Raw genomic sequence first — 23,124 nt, forward strand, 5'->3', positions numbered from 1 at the left:
AAGATATATTCTTCAAAGCTGGCAAATGCCTTTTTTTTTTTTTTTTTTTTTTTTAATTAATATTCACCCTTCCTAGATGATAGTGCTTTACCTTGAAGTTTCCGCTGTGTTTCTGATTACATTTTATTACTCAACCAGTACAATAAAATTCCAGTTAATGAGTTAACATGAAATATATTGAATGTAGTTGAACAAAATTACACTTATTAAAGTGGCATTTTTTTTCCCCCGGATCTATTCCCAACTGACTAGAAAGATTTGGAATATTTTCTCAATTTCAAAGATCAGTTATAGTTGCATGTAGCTTCTTAAATGATTACATGGCTTTTTCAAACAATGGAGCTATTTTTAATTTTTCTTTCCTTCTTTTCCCCTTCTCTCCTTCTCTTTCAGCATGGTGTTAGTCTGTACATTCAAGATAAAGAAGGCTTATCAGCCTTGGATCTTGTGATGAAAGACAGACCAGTCCATGTGGTGTTCAAGAAAACTGGTAGGAAATAAATTAAATTGTATTTTACAAGGAGATCTAATTTCAGCATCTTAATGTATGTACCATTGTAGACAGTGTTTTCTGTTTCCAATTAGAAGCTTATAGATTATCAGGTTTCTTAGGATGTTGAGTCACTAATGTCCATAAAATAACAGGTGCAGAATATTGGCAGTAGACGCCAATATTCTATATAAAGGGTTTGTTTATGTACCAAAATGAACAAATAATGACTGGCTTGAAGGAAAGAACTAACAAACAAAAAAGCACTGAACAAAAGCAAGTGATTTAATAGGTTGCGCAGGGATCTCAAAGGACAGTCTCCACAAAATATTTGAAACCTGAAAAGGACGCGGACTTGGGCAACAAGCTCTAACTGATCATTCTTCAGCAGGAGGACTTGGAGTAGGTGGCTTCCAGTGTTGCCTTCCAAATGTGCTGGCATCTTTTTATGAGTTCAAGCTGTCAGAGACACTGTCAAGTTACCAAAGACAATGTCTTTGAATTCAGTAGACTGATTTACATTACTTCTGCATCTTCTGTGAAAAGTAGGGGAATATATTCTTGAATCTGTACTTTTAAAATAACTTGATGTAAGTTAGCTACAGTCTCTCTAAATACATTTCCAAATGGGAGACGAGTATGTAGATTAAAAAAAGGATGAGTAACTGAGCACACAATGTTTTCTTTGACAGAAACAGTTTTTCCAACTTTTTTTTTTGTTGTTTTTAATGCTGTTTTATACTTTTTATACTCTTGTCTGCAGAGTTGCACAGTGAAAGTTACTCTTTTCATCTTGTCTCCAGACAATTTAAGTGGTTTTGTTCAAGTAAATCCTGAGTTTCATGTATGAATTTTACATTTTAATATGGTAAACTCCTTTAATTCTTATAATAGTTGGACCAAATGCTCAAATTTACATTTATCATAGTTTCCTACTCATCAGAAAACAGGGTTCAAATATCAGTGTAAATAAAAGGTTATTTTAAAAAAACAGGTAAATGAAGAATAGTGAAAGTGCTTATGGCTTTCATGCATAAGAGTATATAATCCTTTTTTGGGAATGACTTTTTACTAAATTGAGAACTAAAAACATGTAAGCTAAAGTAGTAGCAATGTTCTTCTGAAAACTGCAGTAACTCTGCTGTGAAGCATTTGCATCTTAAGCAAAGGGAATGTAAATGTCAGTAATGTTGCTTATCTTGCATACATAGTTGTCAGAGCTTTTTTTTATGACATCATACCTTCTCATTACAACATATGTTTTTCAAGTTCAGTTCAAGGTGGAAAAAATAACTTTCCCCTTCAAATTTTTAATAGAAACTGTAGGAGTTCTCAAATTCAGTGTGTATGAAACTGCTGTATTTACAAGCTGCAGAGAGAATATTCTTTTTTCATTGCAGATCTCACGGAAGTCTACACGTGGGGAAACAATATAAATTTTACGTTGGGTCACGGAGGTCAACAGAGTAAACATCATCCTGAGTTGGTGGACCTCTTTCCTCGTAACAGCGTGTATATCAAACAGGTACTTTGAGAATAGTAAATGTGGAGAGACTTCCTTAGTAAATGTGAAGGATTTGTGGAGGAAAAAAGAGTCAACAACGTAATCAAGTTTTGCAAATTGACGTGGAAAAAAATATTGAGTTTGATTTGTATATTTTTATTTTTTCTTTCCAGTTACTTCTCAGCATACTGTTTCCATTGATCTGGCAAGCAGCTTAGAATAGCTGAGGAATATTAGTCAAGGCCTGCTGTATTATTTTCTTGCTGCTTTACCTCCCAATCACCTGCGATGAAACCACAATTTTGTTTCAGTGAGGAGAATGTTTTTTGATTGCTATTGATGATTAACATTGATTAAATGACTTGAAGATAATTCAGGAATTCAGAAACATGGTGCTCCTCTGTTTCTGACCTCTTGTGAAACTCCCATAGTGAATGGAAGTAGGACAATGAATTTTTATGAAGTGTTTGTTTCAAATTCTTGTGTTGAAAGCAGCATGTGCTGTTAGAGCACGCCTCCCATAAGTGGTAGTTTATTGCTTTTCACTTCTTGTGACTTCACTTTAAGGGTAATTTAAAGTTTGCAATGAAAACTTGATCTAGCATTCAGTGCTAACCATCTGTGCTGCATTTTCCTTCAGCAATTCTGAGACAGTATTTTTATCCTTGAAACAATCTCTGCTAGCCTATGAGGCTGTTGCTTGAACATACTTTAATAAAACTATTGAAGTAAGTTAATGTACGTATTAAACTTAAAGCAAGTGTTCTGTGTTAATTGGGATTTGATTTGGTAGTGCGTCTGCTGTTATATTGGTATCTTGCTCACATTTTCATGATGAGATATATTGTAACTTTTGCCTCATTTAGATTTTAGCTTTCAAAGAGGTTTACCATGGTGGTGAAGAAGTGAAATAACTAGCAGCATGCGCAAATCCTGTTGTCTTGTACCTGTACATTATAGAAAATCAGAGAAATTCTTTTCTGAACTGGCCTGCCATAGTTTAATCTCTTCTGGGATCTCTGTACTTTGACTGGGGCGGCCAGCAGGGACAAGGAGGTGATTGACCCCTCTGCTCTTATGAGGCCCCATCTGGAATGCTGTGTCCAGGTCTGGAGCCTGCAGTACAAGAAACACAGGGAACTGTTGGAGAGGGTCCAGAGGAGAGCCACAAAGATGATGAGGGGACTGGAGCTCTACCTCTATGAAGACAGGCTGAGGGAGCTGGGCTTGTTCAGCCTGGAGAAAAGAAGGCTGTGGGGTGACCTCATTGCAGCATTTCAGTACCTAAGGGGAGCCTACAAACAGGAGGGGAATCAACTCTTTGAAAGGGTAGATAACAGCAAGACAAAGGGAAATGGTTTTAAGTTGAGGGAGGGAAGATTTAGGTTGGATGTCGGGGGGAAGTTCTTTAGAGAGAGAGTGGTGAGGTGCTGGAACAGGCTGCCCAGAGAGGTTGTGGATGCCCCAGTCCCTGGACATGTTTAAGGCCAGGTTGGATGGGGCCCTGGGCAGCCTGGTCTAGTGTTAAATGTGGAGGTTGGTGGCCCTGCATGTGACAGGTGGGTTGGAGATTCATGATCTTTGAGGTCCCTTCCAACCCTGGCCGTTCTGTGATTCTGTGACCGGCTTAATCATTGTATCTGTTTGGAGAGAGCTATAGCTTGGCTCTGTAAGCAAGGTCAGGGAGATGATATGACAGGAGTGTTTCACTTTCAGTTGAATTCTCCCTTTCTTTATGAAATTCTTAGTGGTGGTTACTGTGAAAACAGAAGAAACTCTTGTTGGCTGATTGAACTAACTTTAGGGTGGCTTTGTAGTATAATTGAGAGGACCAACAGCATAGGCTGTTACACGTTTCTGTAATCACGTTTCTTTGCTGTTTTTACTTTTTCAGTAATAATTTATCTTGATTTTAGTATTTTGCATTTTAGTATTCAAACGTCATAATCATAAACACATACTAAAAAGTTGCTCATAGTAACAATGTTGATCGTTTGCATTCTTCTTTGCTGAGGTTGCTTAAACCTCAGGATGAAAATTCTGTGTTGCAGCACAGTGTATAGTTGCATGTTCACAAATTCTGACTGTATTGTAATCTTTACTAAAGCTGAACCACTGGGTGGTTTTGGTAGACATTCTTAGATTATCCAAGAAAATGAAATTGTCCTGTATTCTCTTCCCACCCTCATTCTTTCAGGTGGTACTCTGCAAATTCCACTCGGTGTTCCTTTCCCACAAAGGTCAAATTTATACATGTGGACATGGACAAGGAGGGCGCCTAGGACATGGTGATGAGCAAACATGCCTGGTAACTTAATTATATTTCTTTAATATCAAACAAAGTCTGAAAACTGAATTGGAGTTCCTGTGAGTGTACTCTTTAAACTTATTCACTCACTTTGGTGTTTATTTTACACAAATGACCTCCCCTTTCCTTGCTAAATAACATCATGAAAGGTGACGGAAGGATTATTCTGTGTTAGATTTGCACAGCTGCTAAGTGAGTTCATTTGAACAGAACATTGTTGCAATATACAAAAATGGAATTTGAAAAGACAGTGCCATACAGTTTAGACTTAAATATCTTACCTTGTGTACTTGGTAGCGTGCACTAAATTTACAGCGTCAGTATTCAGTTTTGTTAAATATTCTTAGTATTGAGTATCTGGTAGAACTTGATACTGTGTTCTTAATGCTATTATGAAGATCAGAGCTCACTTTTGAGCACTTGTTTGCTTTTTTTTTTAAAGAACACAATTCTAGGAAGTCAGATTTTTCTTGCAGAATGTATGGAACCTCATGGTTTGAAATGTGGATGACACTCATATAAAGGAGAATTCCCATTAGAGGGCGTAAAGAGTCAAAGATACAGAACTCCTTCCTTATTCTCTATAACTTTCTTTAGATGATCCTGTATTTGGATGGATGGGAGAAACCATTACAATTTTTAAGAAAAATAAAAAAGCTAACAGTTAATAGTTGTTTAGTTGTCTTCAAGATACAGTTTCCACCCTGATTTTAGAGCAGGTCTGCAGTGATAGCAGAGGATGTGTTTTTAATTTCTAGTTGGATTGGATATGGTAAATTTGTTCATATACATTTTCATCTGTAGTTTCAATATTTTGTTATGAATTTCTGTTATATGTATAGCCATTGGCTAATACAACACTTTTATTCTTAGGTTCCAAGACTTGTGGAAGGCTTAAGTAGCCACCAGTGCTCCCAGATAGCAGCAGCTAAAGATCATACAGTTGTTTTAACAGAGGATGGATGTGTTTACACGTTTGGTCTAAATACTTTCCACCAGTTAGGTATTCTTCCTCCTCCTGCTAATTGCAGTGTTCCTAGACAGGTAAGAACAATATCAACCAAAAGCTTGGCTGTGTTTGTTATTTTCATTTTAATTTTTCTTTTAACAGAAAGTGAAAAGTGAAAATTGTACAAGTAAATTTTAAACTTTTTCGGACATTGAAATGAAATTTGAATTGAGATAAAATCTTGACTCGGTATTATCGTACATCTCAATCTTAAATTCTTATTTGTGTTCTGATTTACATCTCAGTTTGTAACCTGAACTATACAAAAGATTGTAGCAATAAGTATGATACAAGCTGCAGTTTCCAAAAACTTTTTCCTCCAAACTGTTCTGTAACTGAAATGAAGTAAGAATAATAGGAATGTTTTACTGGAGACTAATGACCTTGACACATTTTGGTTCACTGGATGATGGATTTAAGAATATGATGGTTGTATCCTTTGCTGGAAGTGCCTTTGATTTTGAAGTTGTAATGCTTTGGAAAGAATAGAAACAGGGATAAGAAGTAATCAACAAGAACTAGTGGGGCTTCAGGAGAGGGTGTTGGCATCAGCAGCTTGAGTGTTTTTCTATCTTCAATTGATAATTTATTCTGTTTTTTTTTTTAAAAAGGAAATAGGAGCTGTTTTATCACTGAAAATTAGTTTCATATGGAATAAAAAAAGAAAAAATAAAATAAAATTGTACTACCAGTGTTATTAAAGTAGGAAAGAATCATTTGCCAAAGTGCAGGAGGATAATGTTTTGAAGAACAATGGGATGCCCTTCATGATAATTGTATATCCACAATATTTCTTTTGATTTTCCAGATAGTGATTGATGGTCAAGATCAAGTTAAATGTGAAGTCTGGAATTAGTAGTATATTGTTCTACAGAGAGTCTGGAGATTAGGGCATACCAACTGAAACACTTTAAATGACAACTTTGCAGTGCTCTAGTCTTCTTTTCATTTTCATTCATTCACAGGTGCTTTGCAATCCTTGCATCTTACACATGAATACCATCTAAGGACATTCTGGTTCTGATTAAATAGTGCAATAACAACAACAAAATAGACAACCAAAAAAGCCTTTTTTTAATCATAAATGCACAAGTGTCCACTTGACAAACTTCTGAAATAATCCTGATTTAACAGACTGTATGTGGATTGATACCAGTGCTGTACTCCTAATGACTTTAGAAGTTAAATGTTGTCAGAAGTTTGTACATGTGAAATTCACCCTTTGCTGCTTGATATTAAGATGTACTTTGGATTTGTGCTTAGGTTCAGGCAAAAAACCTGAAAGGTAGAATGGTGATTGGAGTGGCTGCAGGCAGATTCCATACAGTGCTATGGACTAAGGAAGCAGTGTATACCATGGGGCTGAATGGAGGCCAACTAGGTAAGGTAGAAGTGTTCTAAAAGTAAAACACAGCCATTAGAAGGTGTTGCACATACTAAAGCTATCATCTGCTTCCTACAACAGAAGCCTGGTTAAAGCTTTCTCTTTTTTTGCCAATCTGATGATTTCGTCCCTCCCCGCTTTTTTTTTTAAAGAATATTTTTCATAACGTTTACACTTTGAGATGATGGGAGCTGATCTGACTTAGCTTCTGTGTTTCTTGTGTGGTTCTGCTATTGAAAATGTTAAGGATACAGAATGTTACTGTTTGTGTTGCAAATTACCTCAAGTCTTGCTTGGTAGTGTCTTTAATAAATTATAAACTATCTCATTTGTCCACTGTAAACAAGCTGCTAATTTTTTTTTTTTACTTACTAACTTTTTGAAGTGAAATCTTTCCTGTAAGTAGATTTTTAAAAATTATCATTGTCTTTACTTAATTCAGTATTATTCTTACATGAGAACCTAATAAAAATGTTCTACCAATTATTGAACTTCCTAGTTAATTATATGAATGGGATACTTTAGTTGCATTTGTCTTTTTTAACAACTGTATATTGCAGTTGTGATTTGGATTTGTAATTTGACGGCTCTGTATCTTTATGCAGACAAAATTTATCTAGCTCTGATACTTACTCACAGTTTGTCTGCATCAGTTCTGAAATTTGGTTCATACGCTTTTGTGTTCCTGTTTAGGAGTGTAAAGGTATGTGAAAAAAATATCTTTGTCAGAGAAGTATCTTACTAATGAATATTTATTGTGTATGTGTGTGTATGCATCTATCTATCTTACACATTTCTTTGTGGTTACTTGTGCTGTTGAGATTCTTCTAATACGCACAAGACCCAGTGCAATACCATATGGAGACAGTAGCTTGGATTATAAGATACAGTTGTGTCAGCAGGGAGCTGTGAAAATAAACCTTGTGCCTCTATAGGAAGTTTGGGCATAGTGCTGTGCTGTTAGGACAGCATTGCAGGACTTTGTGTTGCAGATATAAGTGCACACAAAGCAAGGTTATGCTGGGTACATTTTTACAAATTCTCAATGCAGCAGAGCAGTTAAGTTTTAAGTTTTCTTAGCCCTTACATCTACAGCTCCAACTTTTGTTTCACCTTTGCTCCCTGCCTTAGTGCTTATGTGCACTTATAGTGATTTCTGTGCTGAGCTTGTTTAGTACCTTCCAGTGACTGAAATAGTTGATGCAAGTGTGATAATATTTCCAGTGTTACGAACTGTAATGCAATCAGATAGAAGTGCTTTCTTTGAGATGAAAGGCAATGCTACTGCTTAGTCTAATACTATTTAATAGCTGCCCCTTTAGAATTTGCCTTTTTTTTTATTTTTATGTCAGATCTTGAATATTTTCAGGAGTTCATGGTAAGCTAACAAGTATGTGTGGTGCATCTGTTACCTGTCTTAAAGTTTTTAAGGTGAATTATCTAACTACCTAAAAATCTTAAGGAGTCTAAAAGTTCTTCAAAGTAGGTTAGCAATATGTTCTTCAATTGAGTTGTGTGGAATGCTAAATAATACTTTTTTGGGATGGGTTGTATTTTCTAGGTTATCTGCTGGATCCTAATGGAGAAAAGTGTGTAACTGCGCCTCGACAAGTTTCTGCTCTACACCATAAAGATATTTCTGTGTCACTGGTGTCTGCAAGTGATGGTGCTACAGTGTGTGTTACTGAAAGAGGGGATATCTATTTACTTGCAGACTATCAGTGCAAAAAGATTGCTTCAAAGTATGTGTTAATTTTCTAATTTGTTATGAAGTTTGAGGTTGTGCGTTTGTTTTGTTAATAGATGGGACTAAATCCCATTCATCGTTCTAAGGATGTTTAAAAAAAAAAAAAAAAAAAGAAAAAATATTTCATGCAGCAGGCTTAAAAATTTTGAAACTGGTATTTTTTGTACATTTTCTGATTTCAGTTTGTTTAAATGCATCTTGGTAGAGACATTGAAGATGTTCTACTTTGTTCTGTTTTTGAGTCAGTCAGTGTGGCTCTGAATTTCATAAAGAACATGTGAATATAGCATGCTGCATGGAGTAATTTAGGTTGGAATAGGGACCTTGTGATACCACCTGGTCCATCTGCTAAAACCTGGGCGTAAAACTTGTTGAAAAGACTGGGCCTATGGCTCATAAATAATTATTACATTCATAAATCCCATTCTCTCTGATAGTCTTCATGAACACTTCAAAAGAGGTAACGAACGTTTTTCAACAGCTTCCAGTTAGCTTTTCAGCTACACTTCAAATACTACCAATACTAATTAGCTCAGGGATTAATACTTCTATTTCTATTTTCTATCATTAAATAACCTTTCTCACGCTAAGAAACTGAGAAGTGTTATCTTGCATGGCTTTAACCAGTTAGATTGGAGGGAGATTGAGAACTCCAAAGCTGAAATTAAAATTCATGTAATTCTGAAGATCAAAGCTACTTTTTTAATCATGGAAAGGAAATGTGAATATGCTGCAACTTTTTAAAAAACAGAATAGATCTATGCAGTCTACTAATCAAATCAGATTAGCAGTTGTGTTAGTTATACCAGCAGAGGATTACTAAATTTAAGTAGCTTTTCAGAGTCACTGCTTCAACTATGCTTTCTTTCCCTACTTCTCTAAACGATAATTTGATCTTAGAGGCAATGTTTGTTCATGATGGAAAAAATGCTACTATAACTTTTTGTGTTCTTTCAGACAGCTGAACCTTAAAAAAGTTTTAGTTAATGGGGGCTATTTGGAATACAAGGTAGACACCCAGAATCTTAAAGAAAATGGGGGTCAGAAGATCTGCATTTTAGCACTGGATGAAGCTGGAAGGGTAAGTTATGTTTCTAAAATCCCAATCTTATGGCAAACTGCTTACTGAATAATAGGAATGAAAACATTTATGCTCTCTTGGCGAATCTCTGGTTAAAGAAGTCAAAGTAGGACTTACCCTGGAAAGGAAGGTAAAATGTGTGCTGGAATAATAAATAACTGTATTTTACTATTTTACTATAAACATAAGTTGACAGTACAAAATCAGGCCTAGAGAATATACAATTCATTGTGTAGTGCTGCTAGTGATGTGTTCTTTTAAAATAAATAAAAAAAGCTATGGGAAAACTAACAAAGTAATCAACACTAGTTGATTCTTAAATCTGGGAACATCTAATAGCTTTTCATTGGAGATTGAAACTGCTTTACTTAAGCGTACAGAAGTGATTAAGGCATACGTGGTTCTTGTCTTCTATCTTTCACCTCACCTCCCTCATCACTTTTATGCCCTCCAGAAACAGTTGTAGAAAAGTTGCAGCTAAACTTGGTGAATAACTTAGGATTTGTAGCTATATGTAAATAGTGTTGTCTCAGTTCTGCAATATTGTGGAGAATTTATTAATTTATTCGCTTATTCTCCCCCTTTCACAGTGGAGCAGTTCACAGGCTCCTATGGATTATGTGCAAGCCTTTCCTAGACTAGGTCTGTTCACTGGGAGACCTTAGCCTTCAGTGCCACCTAGTGGTGCTTACAAAAAGGTTTTGTTATTGAAACGCTGCCTTAAAGAATGTTGATAACTGTCTATGTATCAAAATAGGGAGCAATTGGGTATTTCCCTTTCTTTCCTTGCATTTGATTGAGCAGATCTTATCTGTTTGTTAGGTCATTAGCTGCTTCAAAGGTCATGAACTTCCACTTCAGTATTTGTTCATATGAGGTTTATCCTCTAGTATATGTGGTATTGGTAGTGTCTCGTCAGCATCTTTGGAGTGTTACTTTAGCACTAAAAAAAACTACTTATCTTCCTACATAAGTGGAATTGTGTCAACCTACACTGCATATCTTTTCATGCTGGATGCTGGCAAATACTGTGATTTGTGCCTTAGACTCTATAAATTACTGAGTAAGGAGAGAGATGAGATCTCTGAGAGATGGGATCTGCAACTCCTGGTCTAGTTTGATGGTAGTTTTTTCAGCCAAGAGAATAGAAGACTTAGAAGGAGTTGTTCTAATGTTTACCATATATTATGCGTGTGGGTGTATATGTATCTGAAGGCATAGATCTGTATATATATGTTCATGTTTATGTTGTATGTTCTCATGTTTATGTTTGGTTATGGCCTGCATTTGCAGAACCTTGGATGGTATAAAGAAACTTAAGATTTTTATCAGGTGATTAGCAAGGTATGGTTTACGGTTTTTGATGTGCTAGTTTTGAATTTGACCTAGCTCATAAACCAGGCAGTTGTACATATTTGTAAATCAAATGGATTAGGCTTGTTACTTGACTTGTCTTTGATATCTTTTGCTGTCCTAATTGAAATGTAAGTAAATACTGTAAAGATTTACTTTAATAAAAATACTGTAAATCTGCCCTACAGATGACAGTTACAGAGATAATTGAATATTCAGAGAAGCTTTGCAAATGCTCATCATGGGCAAAGGGATTTCAGTATCATAATTTTCCCCACTTTGTAGGTGGGTTCTTTTAATAGATGCTTATAATGTTTTAGGGTAAGATTTAGAAGAATGTCCTTCTTCTATATGTGACTTTGAAATGGCACATTCTTGCTTTTAAAAATAATATAGTACTGCTTTTATATGATTGCTCTGAAAAGTACTTCTACTGATATTACAGATTTTTTGCTGGAAGTCATCTAATAATTCCATGAAGCAATGTCGTTGGGTGTATGGCCGACAAGTCTTCATGTCTGATGTTGCTCTGAATAGAAACGAAATGATGTTTGTCACACAAGATGGTGAAGCCTTTACTGGCAAGTGGCTAGAAGAAGGAAGAAAAATGCTAGAGAAGAGAGGTTGGTAGTGACTTCATAATTTTTTAAGTACTTGAATATAAAAGATTAATTAAACCTTTACAACTTTTTTTTTTCTTTTTTTTTTTCTGCTGCTTGATCTAACAGTATTATGTAGTAAGTTTTCTCTGTGGCTAATGGTTGGTTCACTGACCAGTAGTGTTTTCTTTCCTTTTTGGTTAACCATCACAGATTTCCAGGAAGAAAACTACTTCTGAAGAACAATAGTAGCACAAATGTTCAGCATAACAATTTTGTCACATATTAAATGACCAGTCATAGAAAACTGGTTGAACAAAAAGAGAAGTATATACTTGCTTGTACTGCTTTTATTCTATGTATTGTACAGTAGCTCCCGAGTGCATCTCATTTTCTTGTTCTTTGTCCTGGTGCTGGTATGTATCTATAGGCACAATGTTCTTTCCCCTCATTGATGTTCTTTTTGCAGCTTTAGTATCTTTTAGGAAACTTCAGAATCCAGATTTGCTGATATGTTGACTAGGTGAATGTTTAATCGACATTCACGAGTGTTTTGGAATGAATGAGAGCTTCTGTGTGTTGTTTTTTTTTGTTTGTTTGTTTGTTTTTTTCTTTTGAAAGTTTGAGTGGTGCTGAGTGAGCTGAAATCTAAAGCATCTAAACTTTATTAGTGACTGCATCAGTGGACTTGAAGTCTTAAATCTTTCCATTTTTTTAATCAGTTGCATTTCAATTAGATTGACCTTTTTGTTTCTTTGTCTGTTTTTAGCAGAGCTAGTATCAAGCCTTCCAAATGCTTCCACTGAAATGTCTTGTTCATATGATACAAACAATGTGTATGAAAGAATTCGACTTCAGAAACTTGCTTTTGTCCACCGAGCTGTTAGTATTTCCACAGATCCTAATGGATGCAATTTTGCTGTTTTACAGTCAGACCCTAAAACAAGGTATTTCAACAGCTGTCATTTTTCCTGTGTTTGTGCATGTGATAATAAATTATTCTGCTTTTCAGAAAAGCTTATTTTTTCAACACATGTGGAAGTCATAAAATATGTGGTTATCCATACTGCCAGACAGTAGCACTTGCATAGCACAGCTAATTACTAACAAATTAATAAGCAGAGGTGTCCTTGAGTAATTAGGATAGGTAGCATTGATATTTTAGATGAAGAATTTAAGGCAAGCATTTGCAATACATTTTTTAATATACTGTGCATGTAAACGCTGTAGAAACTCATTCCCTCAGTAGTCAACAGTAATCAACTTTTAAATGACAGTAGAAAGTGGATCTTTGGGAAAAAATGTTGAGTGTAAAATAGAAGACCACTGAATGATGTTCTCTTAATAGTTTACAGTATATCTGATATAGGACTAAATATCACCTTTTTTTTCTTATTGCTTTTAATGGTGATATGAAATATTGCAAATGTTCCTGTTTTTTTTTTGTTTTTTGTTTTTGTTTTTTTTTTAACGAGATGAAGATTTGAAAAAATACATATTATGGGCTTAATTATAAAGGCAGAAGTGCTGTATTTGATATTCCAATATGTATTTGATATGACAGATCTTACATATGTGGTTTAATTGTATAAGTAGCACAATGTTAGCTCTTTCTGTAAAAAAACAGAACACAAAATTTTGAGTAGGTAAGCAATGAAAGAGGAAAAAGGAGACTGCCTTTCCCTTGTCACTAAGCATACTGTTTAAATTTTCATGGAGTTTGTAAATAAAGGATTTTTTTTTTTTATGGGTGCAATTTTTTTCTAGTCTCTATGAAATTCCGAGTGTGTCACTATCAAGTTTTGGAGAGGATTTTGGCAAGCTCTTAGATGAAACAGATGAAATGGACAGCATCCATGATGTGACTCTTCAGATTGGCACCAGAACTTACGCTGTGCACAAATACATCTTGGCTGTACGCTCTGACTTCTTCAAGAAGCTGTTTGTTTCCAGTGATAGTCAGCTAGAAACTCCAGATGTCTACCGTAAAGATGAAGATGCTGTCGGATGTGATCTGTATGTAATAGAGAAGGTTCATCCAGATCTGTTTGCCTACCTTCTGCAGTTCATATACACTGATACTTGTGATCTTCTGACTCATGGTTACAAACCGAAAATCCTACATAAAGAAAAATCAGAAGAGTATCAAGATACTTTAATTTCTAACCTGAACAAAATGAGTTTTGATGAAGATGTTAATAGGAAGTCTGCATTTGAAATTTACAGAAATAATCAAGTGCAAGTTTTAAATGAAAAACAGAAGAACAAATCTAAAAAAGGCAAAATTGTAGGTGAAGAAGCTAATCTCATAAAAACATTGCAGAGTGCTGCAAAAAAATTTGGACTCAGCAATTTAAGTGGAAGGTGGGTGAAAGTAAATGAATTTGTTCTGGCAAGTTCTTCACAGAGTTTTTGTTTGTGCTGTTACCTTTTTATTAAAAGGGAAGAAAGATAAATTTGGTTTGCTAAATCTGCCTTTTTCAAGTAAAAAGGCTTTAAAAACTTTGTGTTGCTTTATACTGAACATTTAAATTCCTGTTACACTGATGTGCTCTTAATGTTACATGGTAAAACTGATGGAAATCAGCAAATAGAGTATGTAGAATTGTATTAGTCATTTTTTCCCACATTTATCTTTTTGTTTTAGTGAAGATGAACTACTTCAGAGCAGGTGTCTTCAGTGTATTTTTCACAAACACTAAAATTATTCAGAAAATATGTGAATCTACTGCTAAAAATAAACTTTCCAGGTAAAATTGCCATGATAAAGCACTTCCCTGTTGGAAGTACATTGCTCATAATCTATGAGCAGTGCTTCTGTGCCTTTACTATTCCAATTCACAAGCCTTCGTAACTTAAAAAGCCTCTGCTGAAACGTGCATCTCTTCCACAGCCTGTCTTTGCTCAGATAACTAATTGGCTGGTAGTAGAACGTGTAGCTTCTAGATTTTTGATTCTGTTATGATGGACTTCAGCCTTCAGTACAGCAGTACAACTTTCATAAAAATAAAAATATACCAAAGGTGTAGAATGAATTTCAGGTGTATTTTTGCAACTGGACTTTTGTGGTTTTCCACGACAGATGGAATTATTTTTCAGTTTTATAGGATGAATGGACTGAAGTGCTATTACATCTTGAAACTTATTGTTAATGGTTTGAACTTTATACTGATTGTACTATTTGTTACTGATGTTAATGATTTGCAGATTGGATGGAGTCAGGTTAGAAAATGGAAAAATTAATGTTGTCAACAGGAAGAATGGGAACAAACTGAAGTTTAATCAGAAAAAATGGTAAACTTTTTCAATTGAGCTTTCTTCACATTTCTGTCTTGTTCTTTCTTTTCTACATCTCATTGTCTGTTAAGTGTGGGCTGAGTTTTATCAGCTGTATTTTAGCTGCTAGCGTACACTTATTCCTTTCACAGTAACTGATACTTATTTTCTTTGTAGGCCTTCATGTAGTGATCTATGTATTAATAGTCTGAGATGTGTTACATACATTATATAGTTACTTCTTTTTACTGTACATGAGTTTGTTCTGCAAATTAACTAGAATGCTAATGCCAGGGGAAATTGTGAGGGTAGTTCGGTCAAAAGCAGTTAAACCTCTTGCAAGAAGTCTTGCTGTTACATTAGGACTACATTGATTGGAAATAAGGTGTGTAATTTTTTTCTAATGGAAAAAAAAATTGGAAATATCTTTCAGTAGAAGAAATTCTTTACTTTCATCAGAGGGCTGACTGTTCTTCCTTTGATCTGATTGGGATATCTATACACAAAGGCTTGAATAGTCTGCCTATGTAATCAAAGCTAAGATGCATAAAAGTAACTTTATTCACAGGTTTAGAATTCCTTTGCTCTTAAAATGCTTTGTTGAAGCTTCTAGTAGCTATTAATTTAATGGAAATAATGAATAACACAGATATCTTTAGATTGACTATAATTAGCCATAATTAATTTGGTCACAGCTGTTTGAAACAGTAATTGACGACTTTTTGAAAGAAAAATCTGAGATAGAGTGCCTGCCTTTTGAGAAACTGTACTTTGGACCAATAAATACTTCTCTTGAAATTATCTTGCCTTTTCTATTAGGTTTTTATTTGTTTGTTTTACATTGAAGTTCAAGTGTGTAAGTTCTCACATACTGAAGTAAGCATGCATTTGTAGAGTCTACAACTTACAGGTCTGATGAACAGTCACAGTTTTGCTCTTATTAAATATCTTGTAGTTCATACCTCTGCGATGTGACGTTGAAGTCTTCAGATGGAAAGGAATTCCCTTGTCATAAGTGTGTACTTTGTGCAAGACTTGGTATGTGTGTGTATATACATTCATATTTAATATGTAATATTTGTCTTTTTTAACTGGATTTTTATTGGATCTTGAACTGAAATGCCTTTCTTTACAGATTATTTTCACAGCATGTTAAGCAGCTCGTGGATTGAGGTAAGCTTACTGATAAACAAAAATGTGTAGTGGTACATTTTTATGACAGCAAGTAAGGGACAGCTTTTTAGTTTTTCCTGATATAATGTACCCTAAATATTGGAGAAGAGAGAAAGTTGAATTCCTGGATCCTGTTTGTAAGAAAAGAAATATTTTTAGTTACTCTATCATTGTGCTACCGAGATTCTGTATTGTGTGAGAATAATAAATCTAAGATTGAATATCAAAGGAGATAAAATTATTATTTCAGTGATTTATTTTGAGCTAGTTTGTGGATTGATGCTGGCCTGTTCTTGGAGGATACTGATGCCTTTGGATGTACTGCCGTTTATTTTCTGTAAAATATCTTCAGAGTTAAATAAAATGCTGTACTCATAGGTACTGAGTGAAAAGTACAGTGGAATCAAAAGTTAATGTGTAGTATCTCTATTTGACTTTCACTGTTAAGGCTATTTCAATTGGTCCTTAGCTGCTATTTCAAAAGGCGTAGATCTCCTGTTGATCTCGGCTCCTATTTGCTGGCTGTGCACCAACATTTTAGATGTTGGATGATCTTGGAGATCTTTTTCAAGCTTGATGTTTCTATGATTCTGTGATTCCATGTTTTTTGACATTGAGAATTCATTTAGATGCGTCTGTTTCAGTATCTGAGTGCAATTGATAATGATTTAATGAAGAAGGGAAAAGATGTAAACGGCTAAGTGTTTTTTAGAGACTGAAAGCTGAAATGCTGTCTCAACTTCACATGGCTTTTTTTGGCAAGATGTAAATTGAAGGACTTGGCAAAATACTGGCAGCTCTTGTTGCTAAGTAACAAAACTTTTCCAATCCTTTGAGTTACTGCCTTTTCCCCAGCCATCCACAAGAAAATGTATCTGAAACACAAAGCTGAGTAATTAAAAAAATTAGAATTAAAAGTTAAATTGTGGAGTGTCCATTTATATTAGTCATACCTATATTTGTTATGTGTAGATTGTCAGTCTATTATTTTGCAATTATAATTATACAATTATATAATTATGCAATTCCCAATTGTACAATATTAATAAGTAAAACATTCATAAGTAAATATTTTCTGAATCAAGGACTCTAGATATTATATGAAAATGTCAATTTTCATAAGAAATTTTAAAGCTAAGTCGGGCAATATACCTGTGCAGAGATCAATCTTTTACTGTCAAGCTTTGCTGCAGTGCCAGCTGAAAGAAATAGAAGTTAAGCAGTGATGCTGTGTACATTTGAATGATGATGGTTACTTTAGTGGTTGATGCTTGCCTTAATGGTTAGGATGATTCTTGAAATGTAAGGATTGCTGATGACCCTGTTTTCTGTGGGATTAATAGTAAAGGCTAAATTAACCATTCAGTTTTATTCTTAAATGGGAACTTGTAATTTCACTAGACCTTCTATATTGAGAGGAAAGGAGTTCAGTACTCTGATATTAAACAATTGTAACTGTTATTTTTAAGGACAGTTTTTAGGGAAGATCATCAAATTGAAAAAACATTGAACTGTTTAATGTCTATTTATTCAGAAGTTTGGCAAGACTTCAATTGTTCTGCTGCAATCAGTTCTTAAAATTTGAATGGCTGTTGTCCAAATGCTCAAATAATTTTTAATGCTAAAAACGTGAACCTCAGCTTGAACAGTAGTAATGCAATCACTGCATTAATTATTTATTTTATTCTAAATAGTCAACTTCTTTATTTCCTTTCCTTTTGCGTTTTAGGCTTCCTCTTGTTCTGCTCTGGAAATGCCAATACATTCTGACATACTGCAGATAATAGTAGATTACCTGTATACAGATGAAGCACTTGCAATAAAAGGTATCAGTAATGTATTTTCAGCTCATTTGTATTTTCAGTAGTTCCTGCAAGTTTTATATATATTTTTAAAAGTAATTCCACAGTTAGCATGCTTGTGTTATGTCTTCATCTAGAAAATCCAAATTGGCGTGACTTTAGATTCTGGGCCCCATGCTTTTTTGTACCTCTTTTCTGCTTGTCGAGCTTAGTTTTCCTTTTCCTTCTCCTTCTTAGAAATAAATATAGAAAATCACTTTTTACACTCTTTTGTAAGCTATTCCTTGTGTAACAGTTGCTTATATGACTTGCCCATGGTGCTTATGTGATGCTTTGTTTCCAGATTCTCAAAATGTGGAATTCATATGCAATGTTCTTGTGGTAGCAGACCAACTTCTTATATCCAGGCTCAAAGAGATATGTGAAGTAGCCATTGCAGAAAAACGTGAGTTCTGCGATTTCTATTACAGTGTTTTAGATATTAAAATATACTTTTTTTTAGATGTTAATGTTATTGCCTTTTCTTCTATATCTTTGCACACAATTACTTGTTCATTCCTTTGCACTGGTTACCTTCTGCTGTTAACTGCACAGCTGTTTACAATTACTTTTTTTAGTCAGGGTGAGGTTCTAGATTAGCATAATCTATCTTTCATTATGCTTGCTTTTCTTCATTACCTCCTCTTTAATAAAAAAGAAAAATATACCAAAATTTCATCAAACCTTCATTTCTACCAATATTTGTTTTCTGTTCATTAAATTCAAACTTCCTGCTATTAAAATAGGACAAAACAATTCAGTGTTTCCATTTCTGTCCTTGTACTGAGTTCTGCTAGTAATTCTGTTGTTTGTTTGACATAGTGCTGTTTCTACATGGATACAAAGGTCTGCCTATTCTAGAAAACACTGTATACTGTTGCTCAGCTTCATATGCAAAGTAGGCATACAAATTTTACTTGTCATTTCTAGATTTTTTTCCCCCCAGTTTTTCTTTCTTCTGGCTATAGAAAGATTTGAAGATTTAAGAAGACATGTATGCTGTTTATGAAACTTGCAATTATTAACTTTATTTTTCCTCTTTGTTTTGATCTGCTGAATTTCAATAAACTGAAATTGCAGTAACTGTAGATAGGACCTTCCTATTTTTGTGAAGGAGCACTTGTGTTCATGCTGTCGTGTAGTTATGTGGAGCTTGCTGTAGTTAATGCTATGCAGTAAGTCTTAAAAATGGCTACATGAGACTGCATTGTGTTACTAGTTTGTTGTGTCTTCTCTCCACAGTTACTTTAAAGAATGCTGCTGAGTTGCTGGAGTTCTCAGCAATGTATAATGCTGAACAGTTAAAACTATCTTGCCTGCAGTTCATAGGACTCAATATGGCAGCTTTGCTTGAAACAAGGTAAGAAGGGATGCAGATGAGCTGATGTACAACTGTTAAAGTCAAATATTCCAGAAAGGCCAATTTGTTGGAAGTAATAGGAACAGCTAAAGTGCAACTGAGTGCTGCTATCTTAAAGATAGGATCATTTTTGCCAAACATGGAAAGAGAAAGTAGTTGCATACATGTACATACTATACAAGTTCCATACTACAAAAAACTGTTTTCCAATCTGGCATGAAAAGCTTAAATTAAGGGTTAAACTTTTCTTGAATTTAATGGACTTTGACATTAGGCCTGAACTTGTTCAGTGTTTTTCATTGTTTTTAAATATGCATAAAATTGTGTGGGTTTTTTGTGGGTTTTTTTTGTTGTTGTTGTTGTTGTTTTTATACATGTAATATTTACTGTGCTATCTGAATTTATGTTGAGTAGGTTAATTAGAGCTGGTGTGTCTTCCAAGAGTGAGTCATAGAATGGCTTGAGTTGAAAGGGACTTCAAAATTGTCTGTGTCCAACTCCCCTGCCTCTCACTAGATCATGTTGAAAAGGATGGGCCTGCCTTCTGGTAGTGTATATGCTTTAACTGTCTGCAGTGAAGGCTGAGCAAATGATTTACTCTCACTTTTCACAAAAAATCAGCTAGAACTCCTGTGAGGTTAAAGGTGTTCTCTGTCACTGCTTTCATACAGGGCTTTGGGTTACTTCCAGAGTAGGTAACATGTTTTCAGAGCAAGCTCACTGATCTTCTTTCCTAGCAAAGACTTACAAATAAATTAATTTCTATCACCACTCTTACCTGTTTTCTTAGCCTTTTATCAATAGAGTTTTTGGAGATCTTCGTTAACCAGTTCAGAAAGCCAGCACTTCAGTTCCGTGTCAAAAAGATGTCCTATGTGTGTCACAGATAAAGAATTTGTTGATAGTGTCACTTTTCTTCTTCACATCTTCATATCTATATACATTTTAACCTTCGATTTTGCAGAGGAGAGTAAAAACATATTAATGTTGCTTTCAGTGTTGTTCTTAATTAAGATTTATTGGATTTTAAGCCCAGAAAGGACATGCAGCATTCTTACTTAGAAATAAGAGTGCGTCTCCGTTTTAATGAAAGTACCATCAGTGGGTGGCAAGACTTCTGATTTGAAAGGCTTGAGACAGGTGAAAATGAGCCATGACAGCATTGTGCAAGGAAAGCTGTTCATGCAGATAAGGCAGAATTTAGTTGAGTAAAATCTTGTATTATTCTTTGGCATAAGTGTCAAAAGTTATTGTGGCTGATTTTTACAGAAGAATTTACATGGACTGGGAGTGTTAGGTACCTGTCAGGAAGACTTGAAAGTATGCAGAAATAGAGAAGATAAAGCCACGGTCATGAACTGATTATTAAGTAAAAGTGGTCTATTTAGAAAGTTTATATTTTTAATTCTGCCTTACAGTGAATGCATTAACTCATTTATGGCTTGAGTTCATTTTCTTCCTTCTATTTCTGGGACTATACATGCCTCAAAGTGAGATTTGTTTGGAACATTCATTTGTTTTTTTCATTAACATGACTTATATTTTATTTATTTTTAGGACTCTAGATGTCTTAAGCGATGAAGTTGTAAAGGATCTTTCTGTTTATTACAGGAAAATGGTGAGTCATACAACCTCAGTGTAAGGTTAGGTTTAAAATGAGATCAAGTGAGTAAGATGTATATACCTGCAGGGATTTTAGATGACAGGCTGAAAGGAGAACATCTGACTCAAAGAACCTAGAAAGAACCTCTAAAGCTACTGCCTCCTGTTTTTTTCTGTGGAAACTGTAGCAGCCACAATGAATACAGTAACATTAGTTGGTAGAGCAGATTCTCAACTACAAAAAACTATTCTTCAACACAATCGCTACCATTAGCCTTAGCCTTCTTAGTAATGTAACTGAAGTTTATAAGCTGTTTAAATAATTAATTACTTAATTTGTAAAAGTATTTTCAATAACTATCATTTTGACCCTTTCACGAGAGATTAAATATTTGCTAGCAAACAATATAAGAGCAATGATGTAATAACTTTTGCAACTACAGATTCCTGCTATGGTCAGGAGGGTAATTACGCCATATCCAGATGGACCTGACTTAAGTTGTTTTGAGCCTGAAGAGGGAGAGAACTTTGTTTTTATAAGGGAAGAAATGAATACAGAACAGAATTCTCAGTAAGTATCTGTTTTTCATCAGCATTTCTAAGTGAGCTATATGTAGTGTTTATTTGCCTTTGGATGGTACCTGGTTCCCTTTGGGATCAGAACTGAAATATTAAAAAGCAGGATAAATGATGATTTCAAGGACTGCTCTCAGTTCCCTGAAGTATTGTACGCTGCAGTGAAAAACTCCTCCCCTTACCTCCAGCTTACTGACAGAGTAATGCTGGATGCACAGAGAGATGCTCTCTTCTGGGTGAAGAGTGGCTGGAGGGCAGCGCAGCCCAAAGGGACCTGGGAGGAGTGCTGGTGACAGCAGCTTCGCAGCATGAGCCAGCAGTGTCACCTGGCTGCCAGGGTGGCAAACTGCAATTTACAGTGCATTAAATGCAACACAGTCAGCCAGTCAGAAGAGGTGATTCTCCTGCTACCTTTAGTGTTGGTGTAGCCTCAGTTTGAATAAGTGTGTGGTTCTGGACTCCACACTGTCCAAAAAAAAATATATATATATATATATGTATGTGTGTGTGTGTGTATATATATGTGTATATAGTGTATGCATATACATTATATATATATATATATATATATATATATATATATATATATATATACACACATATACACAACTTACATATGTATGTGAAGATTCTTGAAAGCGCCCAAAAGGAGGCAACAGAGCTAGTAGATTGGGCTAGAAAGCATGTGCTTTGAGGAGAGGCTAAGGACATTGGGTTGTTCAAAATAGAGAAGAAAAGGCTAAGAAACAATCTCACTGTTCGCTGCAGCTGTGTGAGGAGGGGAAGCAGGAAGCAAGACGAGAAGTGCTGGGCTCTGCTCCTGGGAACTGATAACAGAATGGAAACAGCGTAGTGCTGTGCCAGAATAGGGTTAGACTGGGAATCAGGAAGCATTTCTTTACTGTATGGGTGATCAAGCATTGAGACAGGCTTCCTATGGAGGTAATCGATGTCCCACACTCCTCAGTCTTCATGAGGCGTTTGGATAACACCATCATTGATGTGCTTTAACTTTGGGTTAGCCCTGAAGAAATCGGACAGTTGGAATGAATACTGAGAGGGCTCTTTCAGCTATGAACGGAACTATCCCATCCTATTCCTATAAGAACGTGAGCAAAGGTAGCAAAATGAGCATTGAAAGTAATGTTTAGGTGTTGTGCGTATGTGACAGCACCTCTATTTATGCAACCAACTATGAAGTTCATTGAACTTCACTGAATTAGAAACTGGGAGATAAACTTGCAGTTTTTACTGTACTATAGGTCTGTCTGAGAAATACTTTTTATCTACATTTTTTTTTAATCTTATCAGTATGTCATGAGAAATAACAACCTTTGTAGTGCAAGGATTTTAATCTTTCAGTTTATAGTGGATGCTTTCTGGCTGGGGAATAAGAAAGCAAATTTCCTATGGTTAAGAATTGTTAGAAAACGTAATCCAAGCAACTGTTGGTCAGGTAATTTGGCCTTGGTAGTTTTCTGGAGTTCTGTTATTCTTTTTTACAACATTTATCTAAAGATGGGGAAGTGACACCAATAAGGTTTGAGGAGACTTGTCAGGCTAACAACATGCTGCTTTTCTGATGAGGAAGTTTATACTACTATTTTTTTTTTTTTTAGTACAGCTTTTTAACTGGAGAAATTGACTGTAAAGTCTGCACTCAACTGGAAAAATGAATTTGATATGATGACTTAGTAATATAAAATTGTACTGAAGTCAGCTACTTTAGTTAAGAAATAGTAGGCCAAGGGAACTGAGAGACTGTCTTGTATTAGACCTCAAGCCATTCAGTGTTGCAGTCTTTGTGTGGACTGTGATAGG

The 23,124-nt window shown here is 35.1% G+C and overlaps 1 protein-coding gene across 1 annotated transcript in view; it reads left to right on the plus strand.

Moving 5' to 3' along the window:
* The window catches only part of IBTK (inhibitor of Bruton tyrosine kinase), a gene marked incomplete at both ends in the record, with an annotated part of 48,055 nt that overhangs the window by 4,010 nt on the left and 20,921 nt on the right, over positions 1-23,124 (plus strand). The window contains 18 exons of the mRNA XM_079550878.1: positions 394-490; positions 1,891-2,015; positions 4,192-4,302; positions 5,176-5,346; positions 6,575-6,692; positions 8,257-8,437; positions 9,400-9,523; positions 11,322-11,499; positions 12,248-12,422; positions 13,243-13,839; positions 14,683-14,769; positions 15,707-15,789; positions 15,887-15,924; positions 17,654-17,750; positions 18,070-18,171; positions 19,008-19,125; positions 20,683-20,743; positions 21,171-21,298. Of these exons, the coding sequence (XP_079407004.1) occupies positions 394-490; positions 1,891-2,015; positions 4,192-4,302; positions 5,176-5,346; positions 6,575-6,692; positions 8,257-8,437; positions 9,400-9,523; positions 11,322-11,499; positions 12,248-12,422; positions 13,243-13,839; positions 14,683-14,769; positions 15,707-15,789; positions 15,887-15,924; positions 17,654-17,750; positions 18,070-18,171; positions 19,008-19,125; positions 20,683-20,743; positions 21,171-21,298 (2,591 nt within the window). The remainder of the gene's footprint in view (positions 1-393; positions 491-1,890; positions 2,016-4,191; positions 4,303-5,175; positions 5,347-6,574; positions 6,693-8,256; positions 8,438-9,399; positions 9,524-11,321; positions 11,500-12,247; positions 12,423-13,242; positions 13,840-14,682; positions 14,770-15,706; positions 15,790-15,886; positions 15,925-17,653; positions 17,751-18,069; positions 18,172-19,007; positions 19,126-20,682; positions 20,744-21,170; positions 21,299-23,124) is intronic.

Source organism: Tetrao urogallus, assembly GCF_951394365.1.
Source record: "Tetrao urogallus genome assembly, chromosome: 2".
NCBI lineage: Eukaryota > Metazoa > Chordata > Aves > Galliformes > Phasianidae > Tetrao > Tetrao urogallus.